The 27,456-nt window shown below is 37.0% G+C and overlaps 1 protein-coding gene across 1 annotated transcript in view; it reads left to right on the top strand.

Annotated features, from left to right (window-relative positions):
- GCFC2 (GC-rich sequence DNA-binding factor 2) overlaps window positions 1–19,339 on the top strand; it is a 49,442-nt gene extending 30,103 nt beyond the window's left edge. Inside the window, exons 12-17 of the mRNA XM_077766217.1 lie at window positions 1,934–2,055; window positions 8,715–8,791; window positions 10,678–10,744; window positions 13,150–13,296; window positions 16,509–16,633; window positions 17,751–19,339. Of these exons, the coding sequence (XP_077622343.1) occupies window positions 1,934–2,055; window positions 8,715–8,791; window positions 10,678–10,744; window positions 13,150–13,296; window positions 16,509–16,633; window positions 17,751–17,868 (656 nt within the window). The 3' untranslated portion in view covers window positions 17,869–19,339. The remainder of the gene's footprint in view (window positions 1–1,933; window positions 2,056–8,714; window positions 8,792–10,677; window positions 10,745–13,149; window positions 13,297–16,508; window positions 16,634–17,750) is intronic.
- Window positions 19,340–27,456: the final 8,117 nt, after the last annotated feature.

Here is a 27,456-nt window from a genome sequence, read left to right on the forward strand (position 1 = left end):
ATTGGTTGTGTGCACAAGAGAGGAATCAAGAGTCACTGCATGGGTTTGGGCCTGAGCATTTGGAAGGACAGAGTTGCCATTTCCTGAGATGGAAAAGAGGAAAAGGAGCTTTAGGGTAAGGTGGTGTTATCAGGAGCTCAGTTTGACAAATGCTGAGTTTGTGATGCCTACCATCCAAGTAGAGGTGTCAACTAGCTTGTTGAATATATGAGTATAAAGGAGAGGTCCAAGTAGCAGATGTAATTTTGGAATATATCAGCACATGGATGACATTGAAAGCTTGACCTTAAATACTAAGGGTGTAAACATAAATGGGAAAGAGAAGGTAAGTGAGCTGAGTCCTGAGGTACTGCAGTGTTTTTGAAGTCAAAAGAAATGACAGGCAGCCAGCAAAGAAGACCAGAGAGGTAGGTGTGAAATCCGGAGTGGTATCCTGGATGCCAAGAAAAAAAATGGTGGCGCCTGGGTGGCTCAGGTCATGAGCTCGTGGGTCGTGGATCCAAGCCCTGTATCGGGCTCTGCTCTGACAGTGCAGAGTCTGCTCGGGATCCTCTTTCTCTCTACCCCTCCTGCACTTGCTCTCTCTCTGTCTCTCTCTCACTCTGTCTCACTGTCTCTTGCTCTCTCTCTCTCTCTCTCTCTCAAATAAGTAAAACTTTTTTAAAAAAATGTTTGTAAAGGGAATGATCAGCTGTTGCAGATAAATCAGATGGGGACTAGAATCAGCCTTTAGGTTTTGCAATGTGAAGGTCACGTTTGATGGTAAGAGTAGTTTTAGGTAGAATGGTTGGAGATTAGGCCTAATTGAAGTGTGTTCAAGAGTTAATAGGAGGAGAGAAATTGGAAATAGATAAGCTTAGAGTTTTTTGGAGAATTTTGTTGTGAAATGAAGGAAAGAAATAAGGCAATACTAGAGGGGAAAGAAGTGTCAAGGGAGATTATTTTTAGTATAAGAGAATAATTGTAGGCTGAGGGGAAAGATCCAGTAGAAGTGATGACAGTACTGAAGTTAAGAGGGCAAAATTCTGGGAGCGCCTGGGTGGCTCAGTCAGTTAAACATCTGACTTCAGCCCAGGTCGTGATCTCAAAGTTTGTGAATTCGAGCCCTGCATCAGGCTCTGTCAGGCTGACAGCACAGAGCCTAGAGCCTGGAGCCCACTTCGAGTACTGGGTCTCCTTTCCTCTCTCTGCCCCTCCCTCCCTCTCCCACTCTCTCTCTCTCTCTCAAAAATAAATATTTTAAAAAATTTTAAATAAAGAGGGCAGAATTCTGGGAACAGAATCTTCCATTAGCCAAAGGGGTTGAGACCTTTTGCACAAGTAAAAGATTGGCCTTAGCAAGCAGCGTGGGTGCTTCATCTGTGAGAATGGAAGACAAGAATATGTGGGCACAGATGCAGGTAGGTGTGTAGTCTTCCGTAGAGCTTCTCTTCTGATTGATCTGTTTTCTCATCAATGAGGAAGTAATCAGCTGAGGATGAAAGCAAGGGGAGAGAAGTAAATAGTCATCTGGAAGAGTCAGGCCCATTAACAGTGAGGAGGAAGGAAAAGACAGGAAATAATCATCTGGATGAGAGAGAGGGGGAATTGGCCAGGTAAACAATGATTGCTAGACAGCTTGAAGGGTTCTCTGGGTTTCACAGTGATAAAATTTAAAGTGTATTTTTTTCCAGCCATGTTTTAGCCACATAGTTGGAGCCACAGATTTAGTGACAAGTGGATTTAACTAGGGTTGTGGTTAAGTGAGATAAGTTGTACAGAGCCCAAAAAGGACAAGGAAATTGAAGATGTATGCAAATACATAATGGTCATGAATGGCATGGATTTTAAATTGCAAAGGAGGGAAGTCTTTTCTAAAAACTTTAGTTGTTTATACATGACAAGCAAAGCAATCTAGGAAATAAATTGTACACTACTGAAACTTTTGTTTCAGACTTTGTAGAATTCATTTGGGATCCCTTGTCGACATCACAGACAACAAGTTTAATAACACACTGCAGAGTGATTCTTGAAGAACTTTCCACTTGTGGAAATGAAGTTAGTAAAGGCAAACAGGTAATCATTTCTAGAGTTATGATCTTCTTGATTGATTTATTTATAGCTTAATGTAATTTTGTTATAAATGTTTGTTTACAGAAGATGCAGAAGAAATTACCAGAAAGCAATTTAGGGAAAGATAGATTTACTTCTGATTAATAGAAACTAGGATTGACCTTTTCTTCTGCTTTGTAATAATAAGATGAAACACTATTCCTTCATATTTGTGAACATTCTAACAGGGATGACAGTCATTATTACAGAATACACATGTAATAAGACCCAGATTATTACATTTATTCTAATTAGTTTATTCCTCTCTGTTCAGTGGCCTGATTTTTGTTCTCATGTCCAGCCAGCCATCCTTTAGGTTTGTGAATATACATTGGCACTACAGAGATACGCAGACATAAATGCATTAGTGGAAATTTATTGCTTCTAAAAGAAAAAAGGACTTCTTTGTCTTTGTTCTTTGGGCAAAAATCTAGTAGTATTTTGGCTTTGCTTTAATGATTATTTTAAAATTAAGTTAACATTCATGATACTAACTTTATTTGTAGTCTCCCAAAGTTAAGAATAGTAATCCCTTTAAGGATTCAAAGTTCAGTAGGATATGGGTACCTGGTAGGCTCCAGTAGGTAGAGCATGTGAGTTTTGTTGATCCTGGGGTTGTGAGTTCAAGCCCCACATTGGGGTGTAGATTGTACTTAAAATATTTTTTTTAAATCCTTAAAAAAGTTCAGCAGTATAGGTTTTCATCTTACCATGATTTAGAATTTAGCTTTACTTAACACATGAAAGGAGGGATCTTTTAGAGGCCTTGATGAGAGTCTGGTAAATCTTTTATTGTGCGACTCTGTTTTTTAGTTCTTCTGTTGATGAGAATATCATATAGTTGTGCTTATTAAATCAGTAAACCTATTATATGTTGAGCTTTAAAGAAGCTGAGAGAGATTGACTATCTAGAAAGTAGAGTAGAATAACCAAGGTGGATGAGAAGCAAGGAGAGGCATGTCACATTCGTATTCTGAACACCATTAAATTTTAGCACTTGGAATTACTATGAAGGAGGGAAGCTGTGAGAAGTAGGAGGGAGAAGAGGGAAATTAGCATGATTCTGCCTTCAAGAAGCATGTGATCTTAAAGGAAATAAGATGTACGTAAATTGTTATTTAAAATAGGAAGTGAGGAGCATATGAGTGGCTCCTGGTTAAGCAACTGACTCTTGATTTTTGGCTCAGGTCATGATCTCGTGGTTTGTGAGTTCAAGCCCTACATTGGGCTCCGGTCTGATAGTGCAGAGCCTACTTGGGATTCTCTCTCTTTCTCTCTCTGCCCCACCCATTTGCTCTCTCTCTCAAAATAAGTAAACATTAAAAATAAATAGGAAGTGAGAGCTGGGGGAGGAGAAGGAACACTTATTTAATTCCTGCTGTGTACTTGGCACTCTGTTGTACCTTCATTCTAGCAGCTCTATTCTAGCATCTCAGTTCTGGCAGCTCTGTTAAAAATTGGATGATAGCATCATTTTACAGGTGAAGAAACTGAATCTCAGAAACTTGTTCCTAGTAATATCTTGAGTTAGAACCAGAATTCGAACCTTGATTAATCTTCTTTTAAGGCTTAAGCCCATGTCACTGACCACGTTACCTTCCCTGAGCAGCCCAGATAAAATGCTGTGAAACTTCATAAGAGAAAGAGGAGATAGAAGTTATGTTCCATCGTGGAAGAATTTATCTTCAAGGTGGCATTTGAACTGGGACCTAGTGGAAAGTAAAGGATTTAAACATAGCAAATGACGGGGAAGAGGGCATTTTTCACCTTCCTCCAACAGGATAAAGACAGATAACATATGAAAATCATTGCAGAAATTAGAGATGCTTAACTTAGAAGAAAATATGCATGAAGATTCTGTATTTGAAGAAGGAATAGATTTATTCTGTGTTGTTACAGAGCATAGAACCAGAATTAGTAGAGAAGAGCTACAAGGAAGTAGACATAGAATCCTATATTTGCTCCTTATATGAAACTATGTAATTATAACCTAAATATAAATAGTGGTTTACCATTTGTTGTTTTAAAAATGTTTATTTTTGAGTGAGAGAGCACAAGTAGGGGAGGCATAGGGAGGGGGGAGGGAACAGAGGATCCAAAATGAGCTCTGCGCTGACACCAGTGAGCCCTATGTGGGGCTCTAGCTAACAAACTGTGAGATCACAACCTGAGCTAAAGTCAGACACTCAACTGACTGAGCCACCCAAGCACCCCAGTACTTTACCATTTATTAAACACTTTCACATTATCTTATTTGATCTTCACAACCTTGTAAAATGTGTTGACTTTAATTGCATTTTACAGATGGAAGAAGGTAGCCAGAGGGCCATGTCATTTGCAAAAGGTTACTTGGGTGTTAAGCGGTAGGCCTGGCACTTTGCAATTTATACTAACCAAAGTCTTTCAAAAGTGTTACAGATAAACTCATGAAGTTTTTATACCTGTAATTTTTATTCTAGAAGCCCTCCCACTATGAATGTTGAAAATGGGTTCTTTGTGTGATTAGTAGGACACCTGACTACATCAGGATTTTTCAGCTTCAGCAGCCTTGGCATCTGGAGCAGATAATTATTTGTTGTGGAAGTTGTCCTGTGCATTGTAGCATGCTAGCAGCTTCCCTGGCCTGTACCCGCTAGACGCCAATAGTGCTCCCCAGTCTTAACAACCAAAAACATCTCCAGATATTATAAGATATTCCCTGGGCATGACACAGTCACTCCTAGTTAAGAATCACTGAACCACGTAATGTTCCTGGCTACAAAGTCAGTTTGCCTTGCCAGTGAGATCACTGTATCTTTTTCAGTGATGTGTAAGAAATTGAAGAGATGAAAAAGGTTCCTGAAGATTGGAATCATACAGCATAGTTCCTGTTTTTGAAGTAAGAAGCAAATGATTCTGTAACCTAATCCCTGGTGAGAATAGTTTTGATTCTTCTTAAGTTCTAAAGTAGGTGATAGAGGTAGATTATGAACACTTTTTTTTTTAAAAAAGCAGTGATCACTGTTAACTGTCATTGGTAGAGTTACTAAATACAGGTGATTGCTTATTGACTCAAATTCTCTTATACTATCTCAGTTACTTTCATGATAAATAAGGTACTGTGCAGTTAGAGTAGGTAATATATTTAAGTATGCTCTGATCGTTTTTATGGATCATATGGAGAATGATAAGCATAACAGTGGTATAGTGAGATACAAGAAACTGGTAGAGTATACCTAAAGAATACTGACCAAGAGGGATGTGGCTACTTATGGGGGTGGTCTTTTAGTATGAGATAGCTTCTCAATATTTACCCTGTTCAATATTTTTATTGAACTGAATGAAGATATAAAATGCATTCTAATAAGATGTGTCAATGGCACAAAGCTAGGAATTCTATCCTAATGGATAGTAGAATAGTATGCAAAAAGATTTCAAGTACTGAGAAAATTGACTCAAAATATACAATATGAAGGGAATATATATTATGTCCTACCCTTGCTTTCAAAAATTCAACTGCATAAATAAAAGGAAAGAAACAGTTTTGAAGCAACCTAGGTAAACCAGAGAGGAATATATAATAAACAGTAAACCCAATGAGTCCGTAGTGTCAACCTGATTAACAGAAAGACTAAGGGGAATTTTTTTTTTTTTTTAACTGGGTGTGTGCTATTGTGAGTAAAAATGTTATATGTGTTCTACACACAGATAAGACTTTCCTGGGTATGTTGCATTTAATTCTGTGTGTAAGTATATTAAATGGAGAGTATCTAAGATGGTATGGGAAAGAGAAAATGTAAAAAGTGAGGTATTGGTCTTAGAATCTAAAGAATTGTCATGTGGAAGGGAAATTATATTCTGTATAATCCTAAGAAGTAAATTAGGACCAGTGAGGGAGATACAGGAGAGAAGTTTGTTTCTCATTGTTAACTGAAATCTTATAGTTAATAGCTGGCCAAAGATATGGGTGGCCTCAGGAGATTATGATTACCTGTCATTTAAATGTTTTTAGGCATAGGTTGGTTGACTCGTTAGTACAAATGTGAAAATGATACCAGCTATGTATTTAGATTGCTAATTTTCAGATTTTTTTTAATCAACAGAACTTTTTTTTTCAAATTAGATCTTACACACCCCTCTACACAAACACATAGAAACACAGCTGCTCTTGCTGTAGTGTGTACCTGCCCACAGTCTCCCTTGAGGGCCTTCACATTTGCCCACACCACCCAGGATTATCTCTGTGACTGTAAAGAGCAATGTGAAAACAACTAGCTAAAGCTTCTAAGAATCTTTTCAAAGCTCTTTTAGCATATATACACAGGTCTGTGTGTGTGTGGTTTTGTGGTTACTGTTTGGAGGACTTTTTCCCCCCCACAAAATACTTGAAAAGTTAATGACATGCTCACTGTCTTTAAAATATATGGATTTGTTTTAAACAGTCTTTTTGGAAATAATATCAAACTTAGAGAAAATTCTCATGAGTAAAAATAGCCTTTACCCGGGTTCACCTATCATTAATATTTTGCCGTTTGCTTTATTATTTGCTGTCCCGTTGTATATATACACATAATGATTTGTTTCTCCTGAACAAATTTGAGAGTAAATTGTGTAATTGCTAAGAATAAAAAGGTCTGTTATATAACCATGGGACACTTAATCATTTTCAGTAAACTTGACTGTACTTCATATACCATCCATGTTACACTTCCATTGTTTGACTTAATAATGTCCTTTACAGCATTGTTTTACAGAACTATTTTTAAGAAACAAAAATTTAAACAATACGGAGGGGTGCTTGGGTGGCTCAGTTAAGCTTCCAACTCTTGGTCTCAGCTCAGGTCTTGATCTCAGAGTTGTGAGTTTCAAGCCCAGTGTGGAGTCCACTTAAAAAGAAAACAAACAAAAACAATGTGGAAACATTTGTCAAGCCTAGCATTCAAACACATTTAAATGGAAAAAAAAATCAAAGCATAACTTTTCTAGTACAAACATTAACTCGGTAATTTACGTAAGTTCAGATACTACTCCATGGAGACATTGCCTAGAAAAATGATCTTTATTCTTTTAAAATAATTTTGAATGTTTAAGAATTGGAGTATAAAGAACTGAATTTTTGTTTTTAATATTAAATATTGATGTGTGACCGTGGAAGAATAGATCATAGATATTTGGAAAAAGAAACAGGACTTCAATTAAATATGCTTTTTCTGAAGAAAAAAAAAATTTGAATTCTACATTTATGAGTTATTTGGTTAGTATAGAGTTTTTTGACAGCTTAATTTGTGCTACACACATTGTCCCGGAGTTAAAAATAGCCTTTTGTGTGTGGCATTTTTATTTTTCAAGTATGGATTTCTTTTTAAGAATAGAGATAATATAGAAATTTTGGTAATACATGGAAAAAAAAATTCAAACTCCCTTTATCTTTTCATCCTATTACAAGAACTTGATACGATTGTAGGATTTTTCATCCAGCCTTTTACTTCAAAGTTATAATCTTAGTGAATGTGTACATTTGTATCCTACTTCTTTCCCTTAACATTATCTCATTAAATATTAATTTTGGATGTTCCTACAGTCTTTATAAACTTTAAGATTTTTTTTTGCAGTGGATGGATATAACATGATGAGGTCCTAAAAAGTCTCTGTGACTGAATATTTTGGTTGTTCCCAATTTTTGATACACAAACAATAAAATGAATGTGCCAAAGTGAGTTTACTACATCGAAGTGCATTGATAAACCAACAGAGGACCCATAGCTGGAGTATATAAAAGGCTTCTACAAATCAGTTAAAAAAAAAAAAAAAATCTAAAAAAATACATAGATAAGCAGTTTTTATTTTAATTAGTATATCCAAATGGCAGATAAGAATATGAGTGGATGCTCATCTTCACATTGCTCAACAGGAAAATAAAAATTAAAATATAACAGGGGTACCTGAGTGGCTCAGTCAGTTGAGGGACCCTTGATTTCACTTCAGGTTGTGATCCCAGGGTTGTGCAATCCAGCCCCATGTTGGGCTCCAGGCTGAGCATGGACCCTGCCTGGGATTCTCTCCACTCCCACCCTTGCATTCCCTCTCTCCCCCTCTCTCTCTGTAAAAAAATATTTTAAGAACATAATAAAGTATGACTGCATACCCCAGGAATGACAAACATTAAAAAACAAAAGGATACCACCTATTAGTAAAGGTGTAGGGAGGCAGAATTCCTTATACGTGTCTGGTGGAAATGTAAATGGGATATCACTGCTTCAGAAAACTTCAGTATTGTGTACAAAGGTAACTATAGAGACATAAACTGGATTCCAGCAGTTCCATTCCTATGTGTGTATCCATTAGAAATGAATGCCAATGTATGTTAAAAGACATGTACACAAACTTTGTGTAATATTAAAAACAATATTGTGTGTAATAGACCCCAAATTCGCAACCACCTAAATGTTCCATCATTAGTATTCATGCCACAGAATATGCTGTACAGCAGTGAAAATGCACCAGCTACAGCTATATGCATTAACATGGTAAATATAATTCTCATGTACCTAATTGATAGTTATTTGTACTATACTGTTAAAATTACTTCTTTTGATAATTAGACTTACGACTATCACTGATGCTTTTAAATTTTTATATAATAGGATTTACTTAATTCTATTGTTTTGAGAATGAAGAAAGCAATAGAAGATGATGTTTTTATTCCTCTGTATCCAAAGAGGTAAGTCCTGTTAATAGCTAGATTAAATAAAATAGCTAATCATGTAATACAGATTTAAGAAAGTAATGCAAAAGGAACTATAGTAAATGTTCTCAAATATGCATACACCTATTAAGATGCAAGTTGAGGGACGCCTGGGTGGCTCAGTCGGGTGAGCGTCCGACTGGCCCACCAGCTCTGCTGACAGCTCAGAGCCTAGAGCCTGCTTCAGATCCTCTGTCTCCCTCTCTCTCTGCCCCTGCTCACGCTCTGTCTCTCAAAAATAAAAAATAAAATGTTAAAAAATATAAGATGCAAATTGAAAGTTCAACAAAATATTAGCTACTTTTTGTATCCCATGTGTGATGTCTGGCACTTGGACATAGGTTTTTTTTTTTAAGACTATGACAGGTGGCATCTCCTAGTGGTTAAGTCCACAGATTCTGGGAGCCTAGATACTTGACTTCAGTCCTTTGTGTGCATCAGTATCTTCGCATGTAAAGTGAAGTGTTAAATTAATGGACATTGTGAAGATAAAGAGCATGCTCAGAACAGTGCCTGGCACAGAAAGCCAGAAAGTATCTGTTAATTGTGGATTTACTTTATGAAGCTAGTAGGGTATTTTTGGTTTTTAGTTTTCCTTGCCTGGGAAGACAGATCTAGAAAAATGTTGCTAGGGCTGATGTAAAAAAAATTATTGCCTGTGCTGTCTACTAGGATTTTTATGGTTTCAGGTCTCACATTTAGGTCTTTAATCCATTTGTGTGTGTGTGTGATAGAAGTTTATTTTTGTATGTGTTGTAAGAAAGTGGTCCAATTTCATTGTTTTCGCATGTAGCTGTCCAGTTTTCCAGCAGCATTTGTGGAAGAGGCTGTTTCACTTTCGTATATTCTTGCCCTTTTGGCTGTCCATCAATTGACCATATGAGTTTGGGTTTAATTCTGGTTCTTTATTCTGTTCTGTTGATTGATGTTTCTGTTTTTGCACCAGTACCATACTGTTGACTACTATAGCTTTGTAACATATCTTGAAATCTGGAGTTGATGCCTCCAGCCTTCTTCTTCCTCATGATTGCTTTGACTTTTTGTGGCGTTTTCTGTAGTTCCATACAAATTCTAGTATTATTTGTTCTAGTTCTGTGAAAAATGCCGTTGGTATTTTGACAGGGATTGTATTAAATCTATAGATTGCTTTGGGTAGTACAGACATTTTAACAGTATTGGATCTTCCAGTCCATGAGCATGGAATTAACTTTCCATGTTTTTTTGTTGTCTTCAGTTTCTTTCATCCATAGTTTATGGTTTGCAGAGTGTAGGTCTTTCACCTACTTGGTTAAGTTTATTCCTAGATATTTTATTCTTTTTCGTATAAACAGGACTCTCTTCTTAATTTCTGTTTCTACTACTTCATTACTAGAGAAATGCAACAAATTTCTATGTGTTAATTTTGTATCTTGTGACAACTGAATTCACGTATCAGTTCTAGTGGTTTTGGTGGAGTCTTTATTCCCCCCGTCTTTGTATAAGAAAGGAGTACAGTTGTAACCATTATCTTGTACCTTACTTTTTTTTACTTAGTACATCTTTGAGGTCATTTCAAGTCATCACAAGAGTAGTTTATTCATTCTTTAAGCTGCATAAGATGCACGTGAGCGAAACCATTCGCAACAATGCTGTGATTAATTTGATAGACTTACCATTCTGTATACCTATAGAAGGCATTCTCAAAAATAGGGTTGTTGGATCAAAGTGTACTTGTAATTTTTATGTCATCAGAGCATTCTGTTTATATTCCATTAATGTGTTAAGGCTTCGTTTAGCTAAGTTTTAGCCAAACGCAGTTTTTTTATACTCTGGTTCTGAAAGATTAACAGATTGCATTTTGTTCCTTCTCTATTTCAAATTAGCACTGTAGAAAACAAAACATCACCACATTCAAAGTTCCAAGAAAGACAGTTCTGGTCGAGTATAAAGGTAAGCAAAAAACTACAAAAATAACATTTTTTAACTTTAAGTCCAGTGTTCTGTAGAGCAGAGATCATCAAACTTCTGTAAATGACCATATAGTAAATATTTTAGGCTTTGAATGCCATATAGTCTGTTGAACCATTCAGCTCTGCCTTTGTAGTATAAAAACAGTTATAAGCAATATGTAAACGAATGGGCATGGCTGTATTTCAGTTTTACTTCTAGACACTGAAATTTCAGTGTCATAATCTTCACATGTTATAATATACCCTTTTACTTTTTTTTTTAATCCTTTCAAAATATAAAAACCATTCTTAGTTTACTAGCTCTACAAAACCAGGCAGCAAGCTAGATTTAACCTACCAGCCCTCATTGGCCAACTCCCTATCTAAAAGGAAGTGAGCACCTGAGCGGCTCACTTGGTTAAGCATCTGACTCTTGATTTCGGCATATATCATGATCTCACAGTTCGTGGGTTCAAGCCCCACTTCAGGCTCTGCACTAATAGCACAAAGCCTGCTTGAGACTCTCTCACTCTACCCCTCCCCTGCTCATGCGCATGCTTGCTCTCAAAATAAATAGACATTTAGAAAACTAAAGGATAAAGGATGAAGTCATTGCTAAGTTAGTGGTAATAGGGAAAGATGGTAAGAAGTGGAGTTCAGAAGATATTTAGGATGAAGCACTGAAAGGACTTAATGACTAATTACATACAAAGACTATGTTGGGTGCTAGCCACGTTTCTGACTTTGGCAACTTGGTAACTTATAATGACATTCTTTGAGGGCATTGAAGGGGATACAGGAAGAATAGGTTTGAAGGAAAGGTAAAGGTCTGTTTCAGGTGAATTGGTGAATTGAAGATACCTGTGGGTCAAATACAGGAATAGATACAAGAATCTGAATTGCAAGGGACAGATCTGAGCTGGAAATGTCAGAGTCAGCCACATCTAAGCAGTGTTTGGAGCCATGGTCAGAAATGACAGCTTCTGAGGAGATGGGGTGAAGTATGAGAAGGCATCTCTGGACAGAACGTTGGGGAACACCAACATAAGAGGCAGGCAGAGAAATGAAGTCTTCAGAGAAACCTTAGAAATTATTGTGAAGCTCAAGAGTGGTCACAAGAGGGTGACATCATGGAAACTAAGCATAGGTTTTTAATAATGAAGTCAAGGTATTAAATGCCACCAAATAGACTGAAAATGTTTACTAGATTGGACAATTAGAAAGTTGTAAATGACCTCAACAAGTCTAGTTTTTAATAGGGTGAATTCATATTTATCATGTGGATGAGTCAGGAAAGACTTTTCCAGGAAGAGGCAGCAACATCAACAATGACACTTAGTGTGGAAAGGCATTACAGTAAATACAGCACTGGAAAGAAAATGGAAAACACCATTAAATTCACTGAAAGGTATGGATGTGGAGGAAGAAAGGCAACCAGTATTAATTTTATTAGAATTTCTTATGAGTGTTTTACCTAATTTCTCTCCAAACTCACAGATTATTAATTTTATATATCAGAGCAGTGAGGTTGTCAGGTTTGATGGTATATAAGGTTCATACATTGGTAACAGTAGCACTGGCATTTTTGTTTTTTTAATGAGTTGTCTTTTTCATTCTTTTTTTTTTTTAAGTGTTTATTTTTGAGAGATGGATTGGGGAAGGGGCAAGACAGAGACAGAGGATCCAAAGCCGGCTCTGTGCTATCAGCAGAGAGCCCTGTGCTAAAGAATCTAATGCGACGCTTGAACTCATGAAGTGTGAGATCATGACCTGAGCCAAAACCAAGATTTACACACACTTAACTAAGCCACCCAGGTTCCCCAGTAGCACTGACTTAACAGCAGTCCTTTATGAATCCTTAGGTCCTGTGGTCTTCCCCGTGGCCCTAGGCTCTGGGAGTGTAAATTATTTGATCAGGAAAGGCTCCAGTGAACTTTTTTGAGATGGATTTTGGGTGATAGTCCTAAAAATTGAGATAGGATGAGCAGATATATGGAGTTTGGAAAGAATTAAGTATTTGTTAAAAAATATTTTCTACTGTTTCTAAAACTGATATTTCTGGGGTGCCAGGGTAGTTCAATCAGTTAAGCATCTGACTCTTGATTTTGGCTTAGGTCATGATTTCACAGTTCCTGGTATCGAGCCCCATGTTGGGTTCTGCACTGACCACATGGAGCCTGCTTGGGATTCTCTCTCTCCCTCACTCTCTGCCTCTCCCCTGCTTGTTTGTTCATGCTCGCTCGCTCTCAAAATCAATAAGCTTAAAAAATAAATAAAAGTGACACTTCTACCAGTGCTAATAAGGAGACTTTAAAGGAGTTTGACCAATGTTTTATGTTTGCTGGAGACTATTAAATTTTCCTTTAGAGAAACCGCTACATATACTCACTTGAGACTGTATTTTAGCTTTTCCGCAATATTCTTCTTTGGAATGGACTCCTCCCAGATGACACCTTGCAAGAACTAGGACTTGGGAAGCTGCTAAATCGCTACCTTATGATAGCTCTTCTTACTGCCAGTCCTGGGCCAGATGTTGTTGAAAAGTGCAGCCAGGTAAGTGTGTAGGAATGGATTCTAATTTTATCATTTTTTAAAATTCAGTTTTTAAATCTGTTTTGTGAGGCACTTGGCTGGCTCAGTCAGTAGAGCTTGTGACTCCTGATCTCAGGGTCATGAGTTCAAGTCCCACTTTAGGTGTAGAGATTACTTTTTTCTTTTAAAGCTTAAAAAAAGTTATCTCTACGCCTAATGTTTAAAATCTGTTTTGTAACAATAATTAAAATTGTGGTACTCACATAATAAATCAATTTAATAGACTAGAAATCCTAAAGCAACCCCTCGTATACTGGTTTGAATTATCACCAGCAGGGAGAAGAAAAATTTGTAAATAGTGGTAAACCAACTGGTTAACTCTTTACAGAACCAATATTAAATTCTCACTTCTCAGTAAATACCAATATAAATTTCAGGTGAAATAAAGTATAAAAATGAAACTATAAAATATGGTACCAAGAAGATAAGTATATCTGATGGTAAGACAGTCCTTTTGAACTTAAAAGAAGAAATGATCAGAAAAGGGTAAGTGATTTGATGAAAGTATAAAACTTCAGTGAATCAAAAAGCATTAAGAGAGTATCAGGATTATTTGATCGTTGTTAAAACTGGAGGATGGGTTCGTTGGGGTTACCATACTTATTCCTTCTCGTTTGAAATTTTCTACAATGAAAATTTTAAAGGAAGTTGAGAAACAAATAAAAGGTACAAGCCATCACAAGAATATCTACATTTTTAAAAAGCTCTTTAAAATTAGTAAGCAATTTATTCCAATTAAAAATGTCCAAAAGACATGTAACGTTAATAATTTCTAAACACATACGGGGCGCCTGAGTGGCTCAGTCTGTTGAGCATCCAACTTCAGCTTAGGTCATGATCATATGGTTTGTGGGCTCGAGCCCCACATTGCACTCTGTGCGGACAGCTAACTCAGAGCCTGGAGCCTGTTTCAGATTCTGTGTCTCCCTCTCTCCCTGACCGTCCTCTGCACATGCCGTCTCTGTTTCTGTCTCTCTCAAAAATAAAACACTAAAAAAATTTTTTTAATAATTCCTAAACATGTAGAAAAGATTAAGAAGACTAATAATCAGAGAAATACAAAATAATACAGTAAGGATATTATTTTACCTGTTATGCTGGCCAGGTTTGGGGGTTTTTTTGGTTTTGTTTTTCCTGTTAACTTTCTAATTCCTCATATTGTCAAAAGCATGAGGAAACCACAGCCACATCATGTGGTGCAGGGGTTCTGAGAAACAGTCTGTGCTGCTGGAATAAGAGGTAGAATTCTGGAGACTTTTGGCATGATGGCTAGAAAACCTTTAAAGTTCTTTTGACTTAGTAATTTTACTTCAAGGAATTTATCCTAAATTAAAAATCTGAGATGCACATACAAATTTCTTAAAACAGAAAATTCAGTGGAGTAGATTTGAGATCCAGTGAGTTGGGCTGCATTCCACCTCGCAAGCAGAGAGACACTCTCAGGAGTTGTACAAAATGGAAGATTTTCATAAGAAAGAAGGTGGAGCAAAACAGCTACCAGCAAAAAGAAAAGGATTGTTTCAGGCCATGAGTTTGTCTTATTCAGAGGGGAAGAGAGTCATGGTTTTTATCATGATGGACAACCGCACCAGTGCCTATCCAGAAATTTCAGGATTACCTGTTAAAAAGTGGCATTCCTGGGATGACTTGAAGCTACAGTGAAGTCTTGGGTTTGCTCTTGTAAGGAGCTGTTTCTATCAGAATCTAAGTACAAAGAGTATTATTGTAGCATTACTTATAATAGAAACAATTTAGATATCCAAAAACATTGTTCATCAGATAAGTCATTTTTGAGAATTTCCCAATATGAAAAGAATGTTTATAATATGAATTTTAAAACCTAAAACATTAGATAGCAATTCCTACCCCACTGTGATTTCTTGGCCTATGGTTTTTATATCATTTAGTTTTAAACTACATTATCTCCCCAAAATTGAATTCATTGCCCATGCTCTGTATTTCAGGTTCAGTTTAGTCCCCCTTCACCCTAAGGTCTACTATCAGAAGTAGAGAAGAAGATACAGAACATTCTTTCCGTAGCTTGTGGGTAGAAAACCATGCCAAGATAGTGTGGCTTTAAGTCCTGGGATCATTTATGGAAAAGCGAGATAGTTCTGTGGAATTCTTATTGAGATTGGTGATACAAACAAGTGAAAAGCACGTGCAAATAACTTTAAATCTCAGTCCAGGAAAGGCTGGTTTTTAAATCCTGAAAAAGAGGTATTTCTGCCCCTAGTCCATGTGTCCGCATTTTTTTTCTGGATAATTGAAAAAGGGGATTAAAGAATAGGATAAATCTTTTTCCTCAGCTGTGTTTTGAAAAGTATACATTGCAGAACTTCCATTTAACATATCTTATAATGTGCATGCGGTGTATTATTCCCCCACCTTTACTTTTGTAAGTACTGATCTTGATCTTACCAACTATAGCAAAACCTGTTTGTCGAAGAATTTTTGTATAATACGATCTCAGGTTTTTCTTTTCTCTCATTCTCTTTCCTTTTAGTCTTCCTTCTGCTATGAGGAAATTTTCTTTTTTTACTTAAACATATTTCTGTTTTTACCAAACTTTCCCCCAAATCCTGTATTACCTATAGCGTAATGGTAAAGTGAAGTGGGGGTGTCCCCCAGAAATAAAAATTGAATGTAATTGACTATTCTACATGACCATTTAAATCAGTGTATTAAATATCTTACAATCACCTCCTTGATTCATTAACTGTAATTTATGTATATCATATGCTAAGTCACCCAGTCTTTTAGTATGAAATGTATAGATTTTATATAGCTAGATTTTATAAATGTATAGATTTTATATTTATTTTGACTTAAAAGTGTTTGATGTCTAGGCATTTCTGGTGCTTAGTTGTAAATTGTATTTGACAGATTTAATGGCTCAGGAATACAGAGTATAGAAAGTATTACAAATACCACTAGAGATTAGTCATAAAGAATAGTCTATTTTAAGCTATTGGCATTAAGATATACATTTTAAAAGTACAACCCTTGATGGCGAAAACTTCTCAAAATGCTTTCAACCATAAACCATAAAATAGGAGAATATACATACAACCTGCATGAACACGAAAAGGATTAAATGAGATGATTGATGTTAGCAAAAGGCCTTAGATAACTGTTGTTACTAAAAACCGACTGTGTGTTTTAATTAACAGATAGCAGCATGTTTACCAGAAAAATGGTTCCAAAACTCTGCCATGAGAACGTCTGTTCCCCAGCTAGAAAACTTCATCCAGTTCTTGTTGCAGTCTGCACGTAAATTATCGAGAAGCGAATTCAGGTAATTGTGCATATTTGTATTTCCATAAGCATAGTTCAAGGATTCTTTTTTACACTCAGCAATTTTTAGGAAACTTTGTACTTTTACACTACTTTTGGAAAACCTCTGTGGAAGGGCACCTGGCTGACTCAGCTGGAGCATGCAACCCTTGATCTTGGGGTTGCAAGTTCAACCCCATATTTGGTATAGAAATGACTTAAAAACAAAATCTTTAAATCAATTAGTAGATATTTTCATGTGCAACCTTTGGAATCACTACTTTATACTCACACCTCACTCATAATAGCTCTTTTTAAAAAAAAAAAAAAATTTATGTGTATTTATTTGGAGCAGGGGAGGGGCAGAGAAAGAGGAAGAGGAGAGAATCCAAATCAGGCTCTACACTGTCAGCTCAGCACTGAGTCTGACACAGGTTCTGGGATCAGTCTCACAGTTCCTGGGATCATGACCGGAGCCAAAAACAGGAGTCAAACGCCTAACCGACTGAGCCACCCAGGTGCCCCAGTAGTTCATATTTTAAAATGTAAATCTTCCAAAATAAGCATTTCCAGAAAACTATTGCACAGGGGAATTTGGGAAACTATAAATCAAAAGCCTCTTAATAGCAGGTCTTCAATGTATTTTTTATTTTCCTGGCCATTTTAAAACCTCAGCAGTTGTTAAGTGCACATCTTCAGCCTTATGTTCACCCAGCAATAGCTAGATCTGTTTTGATGTATGTCTCATTCACAGCACTAGATGGTTAGGGGCTTAAGTACAGTTGTGTTCTGGTAAGGCATTTCTCCAAAATAAAACTAAACATTTTTTTAAATAACCTATATTTGTAGCATTTCTGTGGGTAAATATTCCCCCCATAGTAGCCCATATACACCAATGGCCCCCACACCACAACTCAGCTTTCTCTTGATGGATTTAACTTTACAGTCATTCACATTAAAATTTGCCAGCATACACATCTAATAAGAGTCTATATTTGAATGCTTATATGGAAAAGGGTAAAATCTGGAATATTTTATGCTATTTTAGATATTGGCTTAAAATTTGTTTCAGATTAACAACTAATGACTGGATCACTGTGCTCTCAGTACACTTCATTTCCTTTTTTTTTGTTTTCCAGGGATGAAGTCAAAGAAGTAATTCTTATTCTGGTGAAAATAAAAGCTTTGAATCAAGCAGAATCCTTCATAGAAGAGTATCACCTAGACCATCTTAAATCAGTAATTAAAGAAGTTTAAGCAAACTATGAGAAGTACTAACATGAGGTTTTAATATAATCACTCTTGACTCCTTTGCTTGGGGCGGCAGTACTGCAGGACCCCCCTCCGTCTACCCTGTTTTACCTTCTAGTGTCCCCAAAGGCTGCCCCCCTGTAGTGTCTCCAGGAATTGAGCACACAGGAGCAGTAGAAGTGTAACACACTTCCCTTTGATTCTTTGGGCTTCGTTTCCATTGTAAGAGAGGAGTTGGGGAAATCTTGCCACTTGGGCTTTGGGGAGTCTTCTCAACCAAAAGTAGCAACATCTGTTAGTTCTCTTCATCCTGTCTCTGTTCACAAGTAAATTAAAATGGAAATCTTAACTGGAATGAATTATTCTAAGTATTAACTGGTTAAGGCATTTTAAGGCCTTTGATAACTGTTGCTTGTCACATTGTCCTTCAGAAATCTGTACCAGTGTATTGTGCCAAAACAAGTGTAATAGGCCAGCAAAACCCCGCCAGCCATAGTCATTATTTTTTTAAGTAGGTACAAAATTTAGTAGATGTAAAAAATTTTATTTTAATTACTCTTTTGGCTGTTAGAGAGTCCTTTTTTGACTGTTTGTAATGCTTTTTGAAATCCCTTCATGTTAATGGCTTTGTAAGAACTTTGTTTTATAGATACTGATATTTTGTCCTGTGTTACTGTTTTCCTTATTGTCATTTTTCTTTTAATGTTTGAGGGTTTTGGTGTGCTAAGGCGTTACTTGTTAGGTACTTCTCTTTTGTTAGGGTTTTTGCCATTGGTGATAGGCTTAGGGTACAAGTATTTTAAATATCCAGAACACGTAGTGGACTTTCCGATAAAATATTTGTGTATTGAAAAGAAACTGAAAGTTTCTCAAAATGAGAGCTTATTAATAATTTTTTCTTAAATCCATTAAATAACTCCAGGGCAACCCTGAATATATATTTTGTATATTATTGCCCCAAAGAAGGGAAAAAATACTGTATTGTAGGATTTGAGCATGTGGCTTCTGACATTATCACCTCTAGTTTTGAAGCTGTGTATTTTTTTTTAAGTTTGTTTATTTATTTATTTTGAGAGCAGGAGAGAGAATCCTAAGCAGGCTTTGCACAGTCAGCGCACACAGCCTCACCTGGGGCTCAAACTCACAAAACCAGGAGATCATGACCTGAACCAAAAATCAAGAGTCATGTGCTTAACCGACCCAGCTACCCAGGTGCCCCTGAAGCTCTGTAGATTTTAAGATCGATGTGTTATTTCTATTTGTGATTCACTAGTACGAACAGTTGAAGGGCTCTTTTAGTTACACAAACTATATAAGAATAGAATCTCTTCTAGAAACCATTTAGCTGTCCTGCACAATTACTGTCCCAGAGGTAACTGTTTTCATTTTAATGTTATTTCAGACTTTTTCTCTACTTATGCAGATCTTTATTGCATATGAATTAATTTTATTAATAAAGTATACATTTGGAAGTTTCCCTCTGACTTCTGTATTTTTTTTTTTTTTTACGTTTATTTGAGAGAGCACAAGCAGGAGAAGGGCAGAGAGGAGGGACAATCCCAAGCAGGCTGGCCCACCATCAGCGCAGAACCCGATGTGGGGCTCGAAATCACGAACTGAGACCATGAGCCGAGATCAAGAGTTGGACACCTAACCAGCTGTGCCACCCAGGCACCCCTGCATTTTTAATTAAAGAGGTGCTGGACATTCTCCCTTACATTTTTAACTTGGTCAGAGAGATTTTTCTTTCATAGAATGGAAAATATTAGAACTGCTTTCAAAACTACAAATTGATTTAAACTCCCAGTAATTTAAATTTCATTATACTGGGCTTCATTATACTTGGTGTTGGAACCTCAAAATTTTTATCCATCATGTACTATAAGAGGATATTCAAAAACATTTGCAAAAATTCCTTAATCCCCAGTGCAAGTTTTTTTTTTCCTGTTAGTAATTCATCTCACATCTCAATTCTCTCCCTGGACTTTTTTCAGCCTTTTGTTCACATAAAGAAACTTTTAAAAGTCATCTTTGTTATTTTGTAAAAAACAATACTGGCTGTTAGGAACGCAAAAATGGCCACTAAAAACACCTCCAAACAATTGATTTTTGCATTTCTTAAGCCTGTGACAAAATATTTATGTAGAGGACTCCCAAGAAATACCAAATATGATTCAAAACCTGAAAAAGCTGTAACAATAACAGACCAATATCCCTCATGAAACGAGAATAAAGGTCCTTCAGACATTAGCAAATTGAACCTAGCAATGTATAAAAAGGATAAGACATCTTGACCAAATAGGTTTTATTCCAGGAGAGTAAGGTTTATTTAACATTAAAAGTCAGTATGATTTACCTATGGACAGAGGAAAACGGTATGATCCTTTCAACGAGACAGAAAATGCCCTGGACAAAACTCAACATCCTCTCACAATACAAACCCTAGGAGTATAAATTCCTGTCTTCCAAAGAGCATCTGCAAAAGAAAATCTACGCTTAACATCATGCTTCATGGTGAAACACTAAGCAAACCAAAGATGTCTGCTCTCCCCATTTCTGTTCAACACTGTTCTGTAGGTCAGAGCCATACAGTCAAAAATTCATATAGATTGGAACACAAGTAGAATAGTCATTTACAAATGATATGGCTGTTTACATAGAAAACTATGTACTCCGCAAAAAGAACTAGCCAGAACTAGTAAGAGAATTTAGCATGCTCTTTAAAAAAAAAAAAAAAAGCCCAGGGCATGCTGGTGATCTGATTAGAAATTTAAAGTTTAAAAACAGTAACATTCTAGTAGCAGCAAAAAAAAAAAAAAAACAACCCAGGAACAGATTTATAGAAAGATCTGTGAGACCTCTGCACTGAAGACAAAACCTTGCTGAGAAGATGACAACTTGTGAGAGACATAGCATGTTTGTGAACTGGAAAACAATTTTTGGATAAGGGGACTCTTTATTGTTAGCAATCCCGATCAAAATTCCATTCGACTTAAAAAAAAAAAAAGACTGATTTGTTAATACATTAAAAATTATGTATAAGTGCCAAGACCTTAAAAGAGCCAAACAATATTAAGTTGGAAGACATGCTTATCTGATGTCAAAGTTTAAAGGGGGCATCTGGCTGAGTGGCAAGAGATGTGACTCTTGAACCCTGGGTTGTGAGTTCGAGCCCCATACTGGGTGTAGAGATTACGAAGTTATAGTATTAAAAAAACTTACATGAAGTTTAATCAAGACTGGTAGTAGACTGAGAATAAGAGTCCAGAGACAGACGTACAGACAAATTTTGACCAAGATGGCAAGTTAATTCAGTGGGAAAATGAAAGAACAATATTGGTGGAACTCAATATTTGTATGAAATAAAAACCTTTGACTATTATTTTCTACTCAGACACGCCCATACACACACACACAGTACACACAAAATCATGGATTTAAATGTAAAACCCATAAACAAAAGCATGTAGGAAAAAAAATTACCTTAGAGATTTCTTTGGACACAAAGGACAAGCTGGACTTAATCAAAACTCAAAATTTATGCAACATCTTAGGTCCTCTGGGAAGTACAAATTAAAATCACCATGATAACACCATTTCACATGCTCTAGAATGACTGAAAGAAAACATCCACAAATACCAAGAATGTGAAGCTACTGGAACACTCCTACAATGCTGCTAGAAATATAAAATGGAATCACCACTTTTCATCAGTTTCAAGTTAAACTCATTTGCCATACAATTCAGCTAAACCATTCCTGAGCATTTACACAGGAAAAAAAATATGTCAGGACGCCTGGGTGGCTCAGTCAGTTGAGCATTCAACTTTGGCTCAGGTCAAACCCACACAGTTCATGGGTTTGAACCGTGCATTGGGCTCTGCGCTGACAGCTCAGAGCCTGGAGCTTGTTTTGGACTCTGTGTCTCCCTCTCTCTGCCCTTCCTCTGCTCCCGCTCTCGCTCAAAAATAAACATAAAAAAGAAAAGAAAAATATGTTCACAAAGACCTAAAGGTATATACATAAGTTTAACTGTTAGCCCAAAACAGAAGGTATAACTAGTGTATTCATAAAATGGAAAACTACTCAACATTAGAAATGGGCTGAGGTATATAATAAGGAAATCTCAAAAACATCACTAAGTTAAAGAAGTTAGAAAAGAATACATACTTTATGATTCAGTGTAAGAACAGACCTAACTAAAATGATAGAGGAATGAACATAGACAAGGAATCTTCTGGGAGTGATGGAAATGCTCTGTAACATGATCTGCAAAATGGGTACAAGAGTGCATTCAATTGTTAATTCATTGAATGGAAAACCTAAGATCTGTGTATTTTATTGAATGTTATAATGTTGCATCAAATTTTTAAAATACTTTATAGATCAGAAGTGTCTGGAATAGTGAACTATCTCAGACACTTCTCAATGGGCTGAGTACCACTGAATACCATACTAATTACTCTTCGTGATACTTTCAAAGGTCATTAGATGTTAACCAAGGAAAACTGGTATGGATATCCAGAGATGTTTTTGTTTTTAGCATACATAGTCCATTAACCAGTGTTGGGTTTTTTTGTTTGTTTACTTATTATGAGAGAGAGAGAGGGAGGGAGCTGGAGTGAGTTGGGGAGGGGCAGAGAGAGGGGAGAGAGAATCCCAATCTGTGCTGTCAGCACAAAGCCAAACTCACAAACTGGGAGATCATGACCTGAGTCAAAATCAAGAGTTGGACACTCAACTGACTGAAACACTCAGACCAGTGGTTTTTAACCCCTTTACCTAAACCTAAACAAACCTAAACCTAACACATTTCCATCAAGAATAGTGCCGTTGAATCACTGCCCTGAAGGATTTCACACGAGGGATTCTGTGTGATCTGCTAGCCAGAAACAGCTAGCCCCAGGAAAATTCTGTAAATCAAAGACTAATTTAGGTTGACAATATTCTCTTAAATAGTGAAGTCTCGTGGAGTTAGTCCAGAGAATTATGAATTAATGTCAATAAAGATTTGACATTTAATAAAAAGCCTCTAAAAAGAGGATTAAGGTTGACTACTCAATTGAGTAATTTCATGTAGATGGTTTCGAGACAGAATTAAATAACTAGACCCACAGGTCCCAAACTGAGATGAGATGCCCTGGGCACTGCTATAACCCACAGGGCATTGTGGGACATCTTCAGTTCTCAAGGGAGACAGCACTGCTCAACACCACTCACAAACCACTGGAGCTGCTAGCTCAAGTTGTTCGGTGTCAACATCAGATTGTGTTACAGTACTTTAGAAGACAATATGTATTTGTGAAGCTGGGTTTCCATAGGCTGCTGTTGTTAAAAGCAAACAGAGACGTGTTGAAAATTCCCTGAGCAGGCAAACCCAGTTTAGTCCTATAAGCAAAGCTTAATTCAGCTTATTTTGCAAGACCGACTTGACCTGGGTCATTTCTTGTTTACACCTCTAAAAATCATAAGCAAAATTTAAACTGTTTCCCAAGGTGGATATGAGGTAACCACTGACCAATTCACTATCATTTAAGAAAATTCTAATAGAGCCAATGACTTTAGAATAAAGTTACTGCTTTCTCACTATATAAACTGCTTATAACAACATATAACTGAGGGGCGTCCAGCTGCTCAGTCAGAACATACAACTTTTGATTTCAGTGTCGTGAGTTTGAGCCCCACATGGAGTGTAGAGATTACTGAAATAAATAAAACTTAAAAGAATAATAACACATACATGAGCTTCATTCCATGTTTTGGTTTAAGGACTCCCAGTTCACAAACTGCCTATTTTTAATTATTACTTTGGTGATTCACTGGTTTTACTTCTGTTATTTCTGAACTTTTGACACTGTGATTAAAAAGCCAAGTACCTCGTGAAATTCCCTGTGGAACAGAAAGTGAGTGGTAACATCCAATTTGATTCAAAGGTTTGATAAGTTGCTTAGTGGTAGATACACACATTCCAATTAGTAGTCATAATTTAAGGATGCAATATTTTAAATGTATGTGTATTATTTTTAAATGTTTGGACTTAACTGGTTAATAAGTGGTGCTAAGCATTTCTTGTGGTCTAGGGGGCCCCTTTAAAAATTCCTTAAAAACAGAGGTACCTGCAGGATATAAAATCAATGCACAGAAATCAGCTGCATCTATATACACCAATAGTGAAGCAGCAGAAAGAAAAATGAAGGAATTGATCACATTTACAATTGCACCAAAAACCATTAAATACCTTAGAATAAACCTAACCAAAGAGGTGAAACATCTATACACTGAAAACTATAGAAAGCTTATGAAAGAAAAAGAAGATGACACAAAAAAATGGAAAAATATTCCATGCTCCTGGATTGGAAGAACAAATATTGTTAAAATGGCAATACTAACCAAAACAATCTACATATTCAATGCAATCCCCATCAAAATAACACCAGCATTCTTCACAGAGCTAGAACAAACAATCCTAAAATTTCTGTGAAACCAGGAAAGACCCTGAATAGCCAAAGCAATCCTGAAAAAAGAAAACCAAACCTGGAGGCATGATAACCCCAGACTTCAAGCTGTATTACAAAGCTGTAATCATCAAGACAGTATGGTACTGGCACAAAAACAGACACTTAGATCAATGGAACAGAATAGAGAACCCAGAAATGGACCAACAAACGTATGGCCAACTAATCTGACGAAGCAGGAAAGAATAGCTAATGGAATAAAGACAGTCTCTTCAGCAAGTGTTACTGGGAAAACTGGACAGTAACATGCAGAAAAATGAACCTGGACCAGTTTCTTGCACCATACACAAAAATATTCTCAAAATGGATGAAAAACCTAAACATAAAATAGGAAGCCATCAAAACCCTAGAGGAGAAAGCAGGCAAAAACCTCTTTGATGTCGGCTGCAGCAACTTCTTACTTAACATGTCTCCAGAGGCAAGGGAAACAAAAGCAAAAATGAACTACTTGGACTTCATTAGGATAAAAAGCCTCTGCACAATGAAGGAAACAATCAGCAAATTTAAAGGCAACCAACGGAATGGGAGAAGATATTTGCAAATGGCATATTGGATAAAGGCTTAGTATCCAAAATCTATAAAGAACTTATCAAACTCAACACCCAAAAAACAAATAATCCAGTGAAAAAATGCATAAAAGACATGAATAGAAACTTTCCCACAGAAGACATCCAGACGGCTAACACACACATGAAAACATGCTCAACATCACTCACCATCAGGGAAATACAAATCAAAACCACTGAGATACCACCTCACACCAGCCAGAATGGCTAAAATTAACAACTCAGGCAACAACAGATGTTGGCGAGGATGCGGACAAAGAGGTACCCTTTTGCACTGCTGGTGGGAATGCACACTGGTGCAGCCACTCTGGAAAACAGTATGGAGGTTCCTCAAAAAAATAAAAACAGAACTACCCTATGACCCAGCAATTGCACTACTAGGTATTTATCTAAAGGATACAGATGTGCTGCTTCGAAGGGATACATGGGCCTCAATGTTTATAGCAGTGCTGTCGAAAATAGCCAAAATATGGAAAGAGCCCAAATGTCCATCAACAAATGAATGAAGAAGATGTGGTATATATGTATGTGTGTGTGTGTGTGTGTGTGTGTATGTATACACACACACACATATACACAATGGAGTATTATTCAGCAATCAGAATGAAATCGTGCTATTTGCAACTACATGGATGGAACTAGAGGGTATTCATGCTAAGAGAAATTAGAGAAAGGCTAATATGACATCACTCATGTAGAATTTAAGATACAAAACAGATCAGCATAAGGAAAGGGAAGCAAAACTAATCTAAAAACAGGGAGGGGACAAAACAGAAGAGACTCTTAAATGGAGAGAACAAAATGAAGGTTGCTAGAGGGGTGCTGGGTGGGGGCATGGGCTAAATGGGCAAAGGGGCCCATCCCAGTTGTTGGGACGAGCACTGGGTGTTTTATGTAGGGGATGAGTCACTGGATTGTACTCCTGAAATCATTATTGCACAATATGTTAACTAATTTAGGTGTAAATAAAAAAACAAACAACAGAAAAGGGCGCCTCGGTGGCTCAGTTGCTTAAGTGACTCTTGGTTTCACTCAGGTCATGATCTTATGGGTTTGTGAGTTCAAGCCCCAAGTTGGGTTCCATGCTCTCATTGAGGAACACACTTGGGATTCTCTCTATCCCCCTCCCATCTCCATCTCTCTGTCTCTCTCTCTCAAAATAAATAAACTTATTTTTTAAGATTAAAAACTTCTTCAAACTAAATGCTCTATAAAGTGAGAAAGAACCACTGATAGCTTTGTCATTGAAAAACACATAATGTTCCTAGACACATTTGGACTTTTTTTTAATAAGATTTTATTTTTAAGTAATCTCTACACCTAACGTGGGGCACGAACTTACAGCCCAAGGACAACAGGTGCGTGCTTTAGCCACTTAGCCAGCCAGGTGCCCCGTTTAGATTTCTTAAAGCTAAAGAGGGAAAAACATAGGTAACCAGTTCCCTGTTGTGCTCAAATTTTTAGGAACACCTCTAGGATTTTTAAATCATAAATGACTGTTAAAGATCATTAAATTCTTTAAGTATCTGCCTGGTAGGGTGGCCCCCCCATCCCAGTCTGTGAGGACTAAGGCGTTTTTAAGATGCAGGGCTTCCGGTGCTAAAACTGGAGAAGTCTGCTGCAAACCAGGACAATTTGGTCACTCTACTACCTTCACTGAAAATGCCCCGAGCATTTTGGTTAGAGGCCTAATTTAAAGCAAAATGACCTGCTTGAATTTCACCTCTATTCTGCTCTTTCTATAGGAGGCAAAATGTTAAATGCAGTGATTCTCAGAACTAGTTGTACATTAGAATCACATCAAGAGCTTTTGAAAACACTAACATCCCTCACCATCCTTTGTATTTTGATATAGTCTGAAGACATTTTATTTTTCTTTTTTTAAAGATTTTATTGTTAAGTAATCTCTACACCCAACTTGGGGCTCGAACTCACAACCCCAAGATCAAGGGTTGCAGGGTCCACTGACTAAGCTAGCCAGGCGCCCCTGGAGACTTTTTTAAAAACTGATTTTAAAAGAGTTCTGGGTGGGGAGGGCAGGGGTGGGTGCCCGTGTGGCTCAGTCAGTTAAGCGTCCAACTCTTGGTTTCAGCTCAGTTCATGATATCACAGTTCGTGGATCCCAGCCCTGTATCAGGCTCGGTGCTGACTGTAGGAAGCCTGCTTGGGATTCTGTCTCCTCCTCTCTCTGCCCCTCCTCCGACCTCAAAATAAATAAAAACCTTAAAAAAGAAAAAAACCGAGTTCTGCCTCAGGCACTTGTGAGGTTTAACATTAGCCCCACCACCTCACATCTGTGCCACTTCAGAACAGCTGCTGACCTCTCCGAAGCGATCTTATTTGTAAAATGGAGTAGAAGCACCTGTCTCACAAGGTTTTCTGAACCATAAGAGACATGAAATGCCTTGCACAGTGTCTGGAACATAGGAGCCCTTCTAACGGGTTATAGACTAGCTTATCCCTGAAAACTGAAAATTTAAATAGATCTCTTTCTAATAGGAAGAACATTAGCAG

Source organism: Crocuta crocuta, unplaced genomic scaffold (assembly GCF_008692635.1).
Source record: "Crocuta crocuta isolate KB4526 unplaced genomic scaffold, BGI_CrCroc_1.0 scaffold113, whole genome shotgun sequence".
Classification (NCBI taxonomy): Eukaryota; Metazoa; Chordata; class Mammalia; order Carnivora; family Hyaenidae; genus Crocuta; species Crocuta crocuta.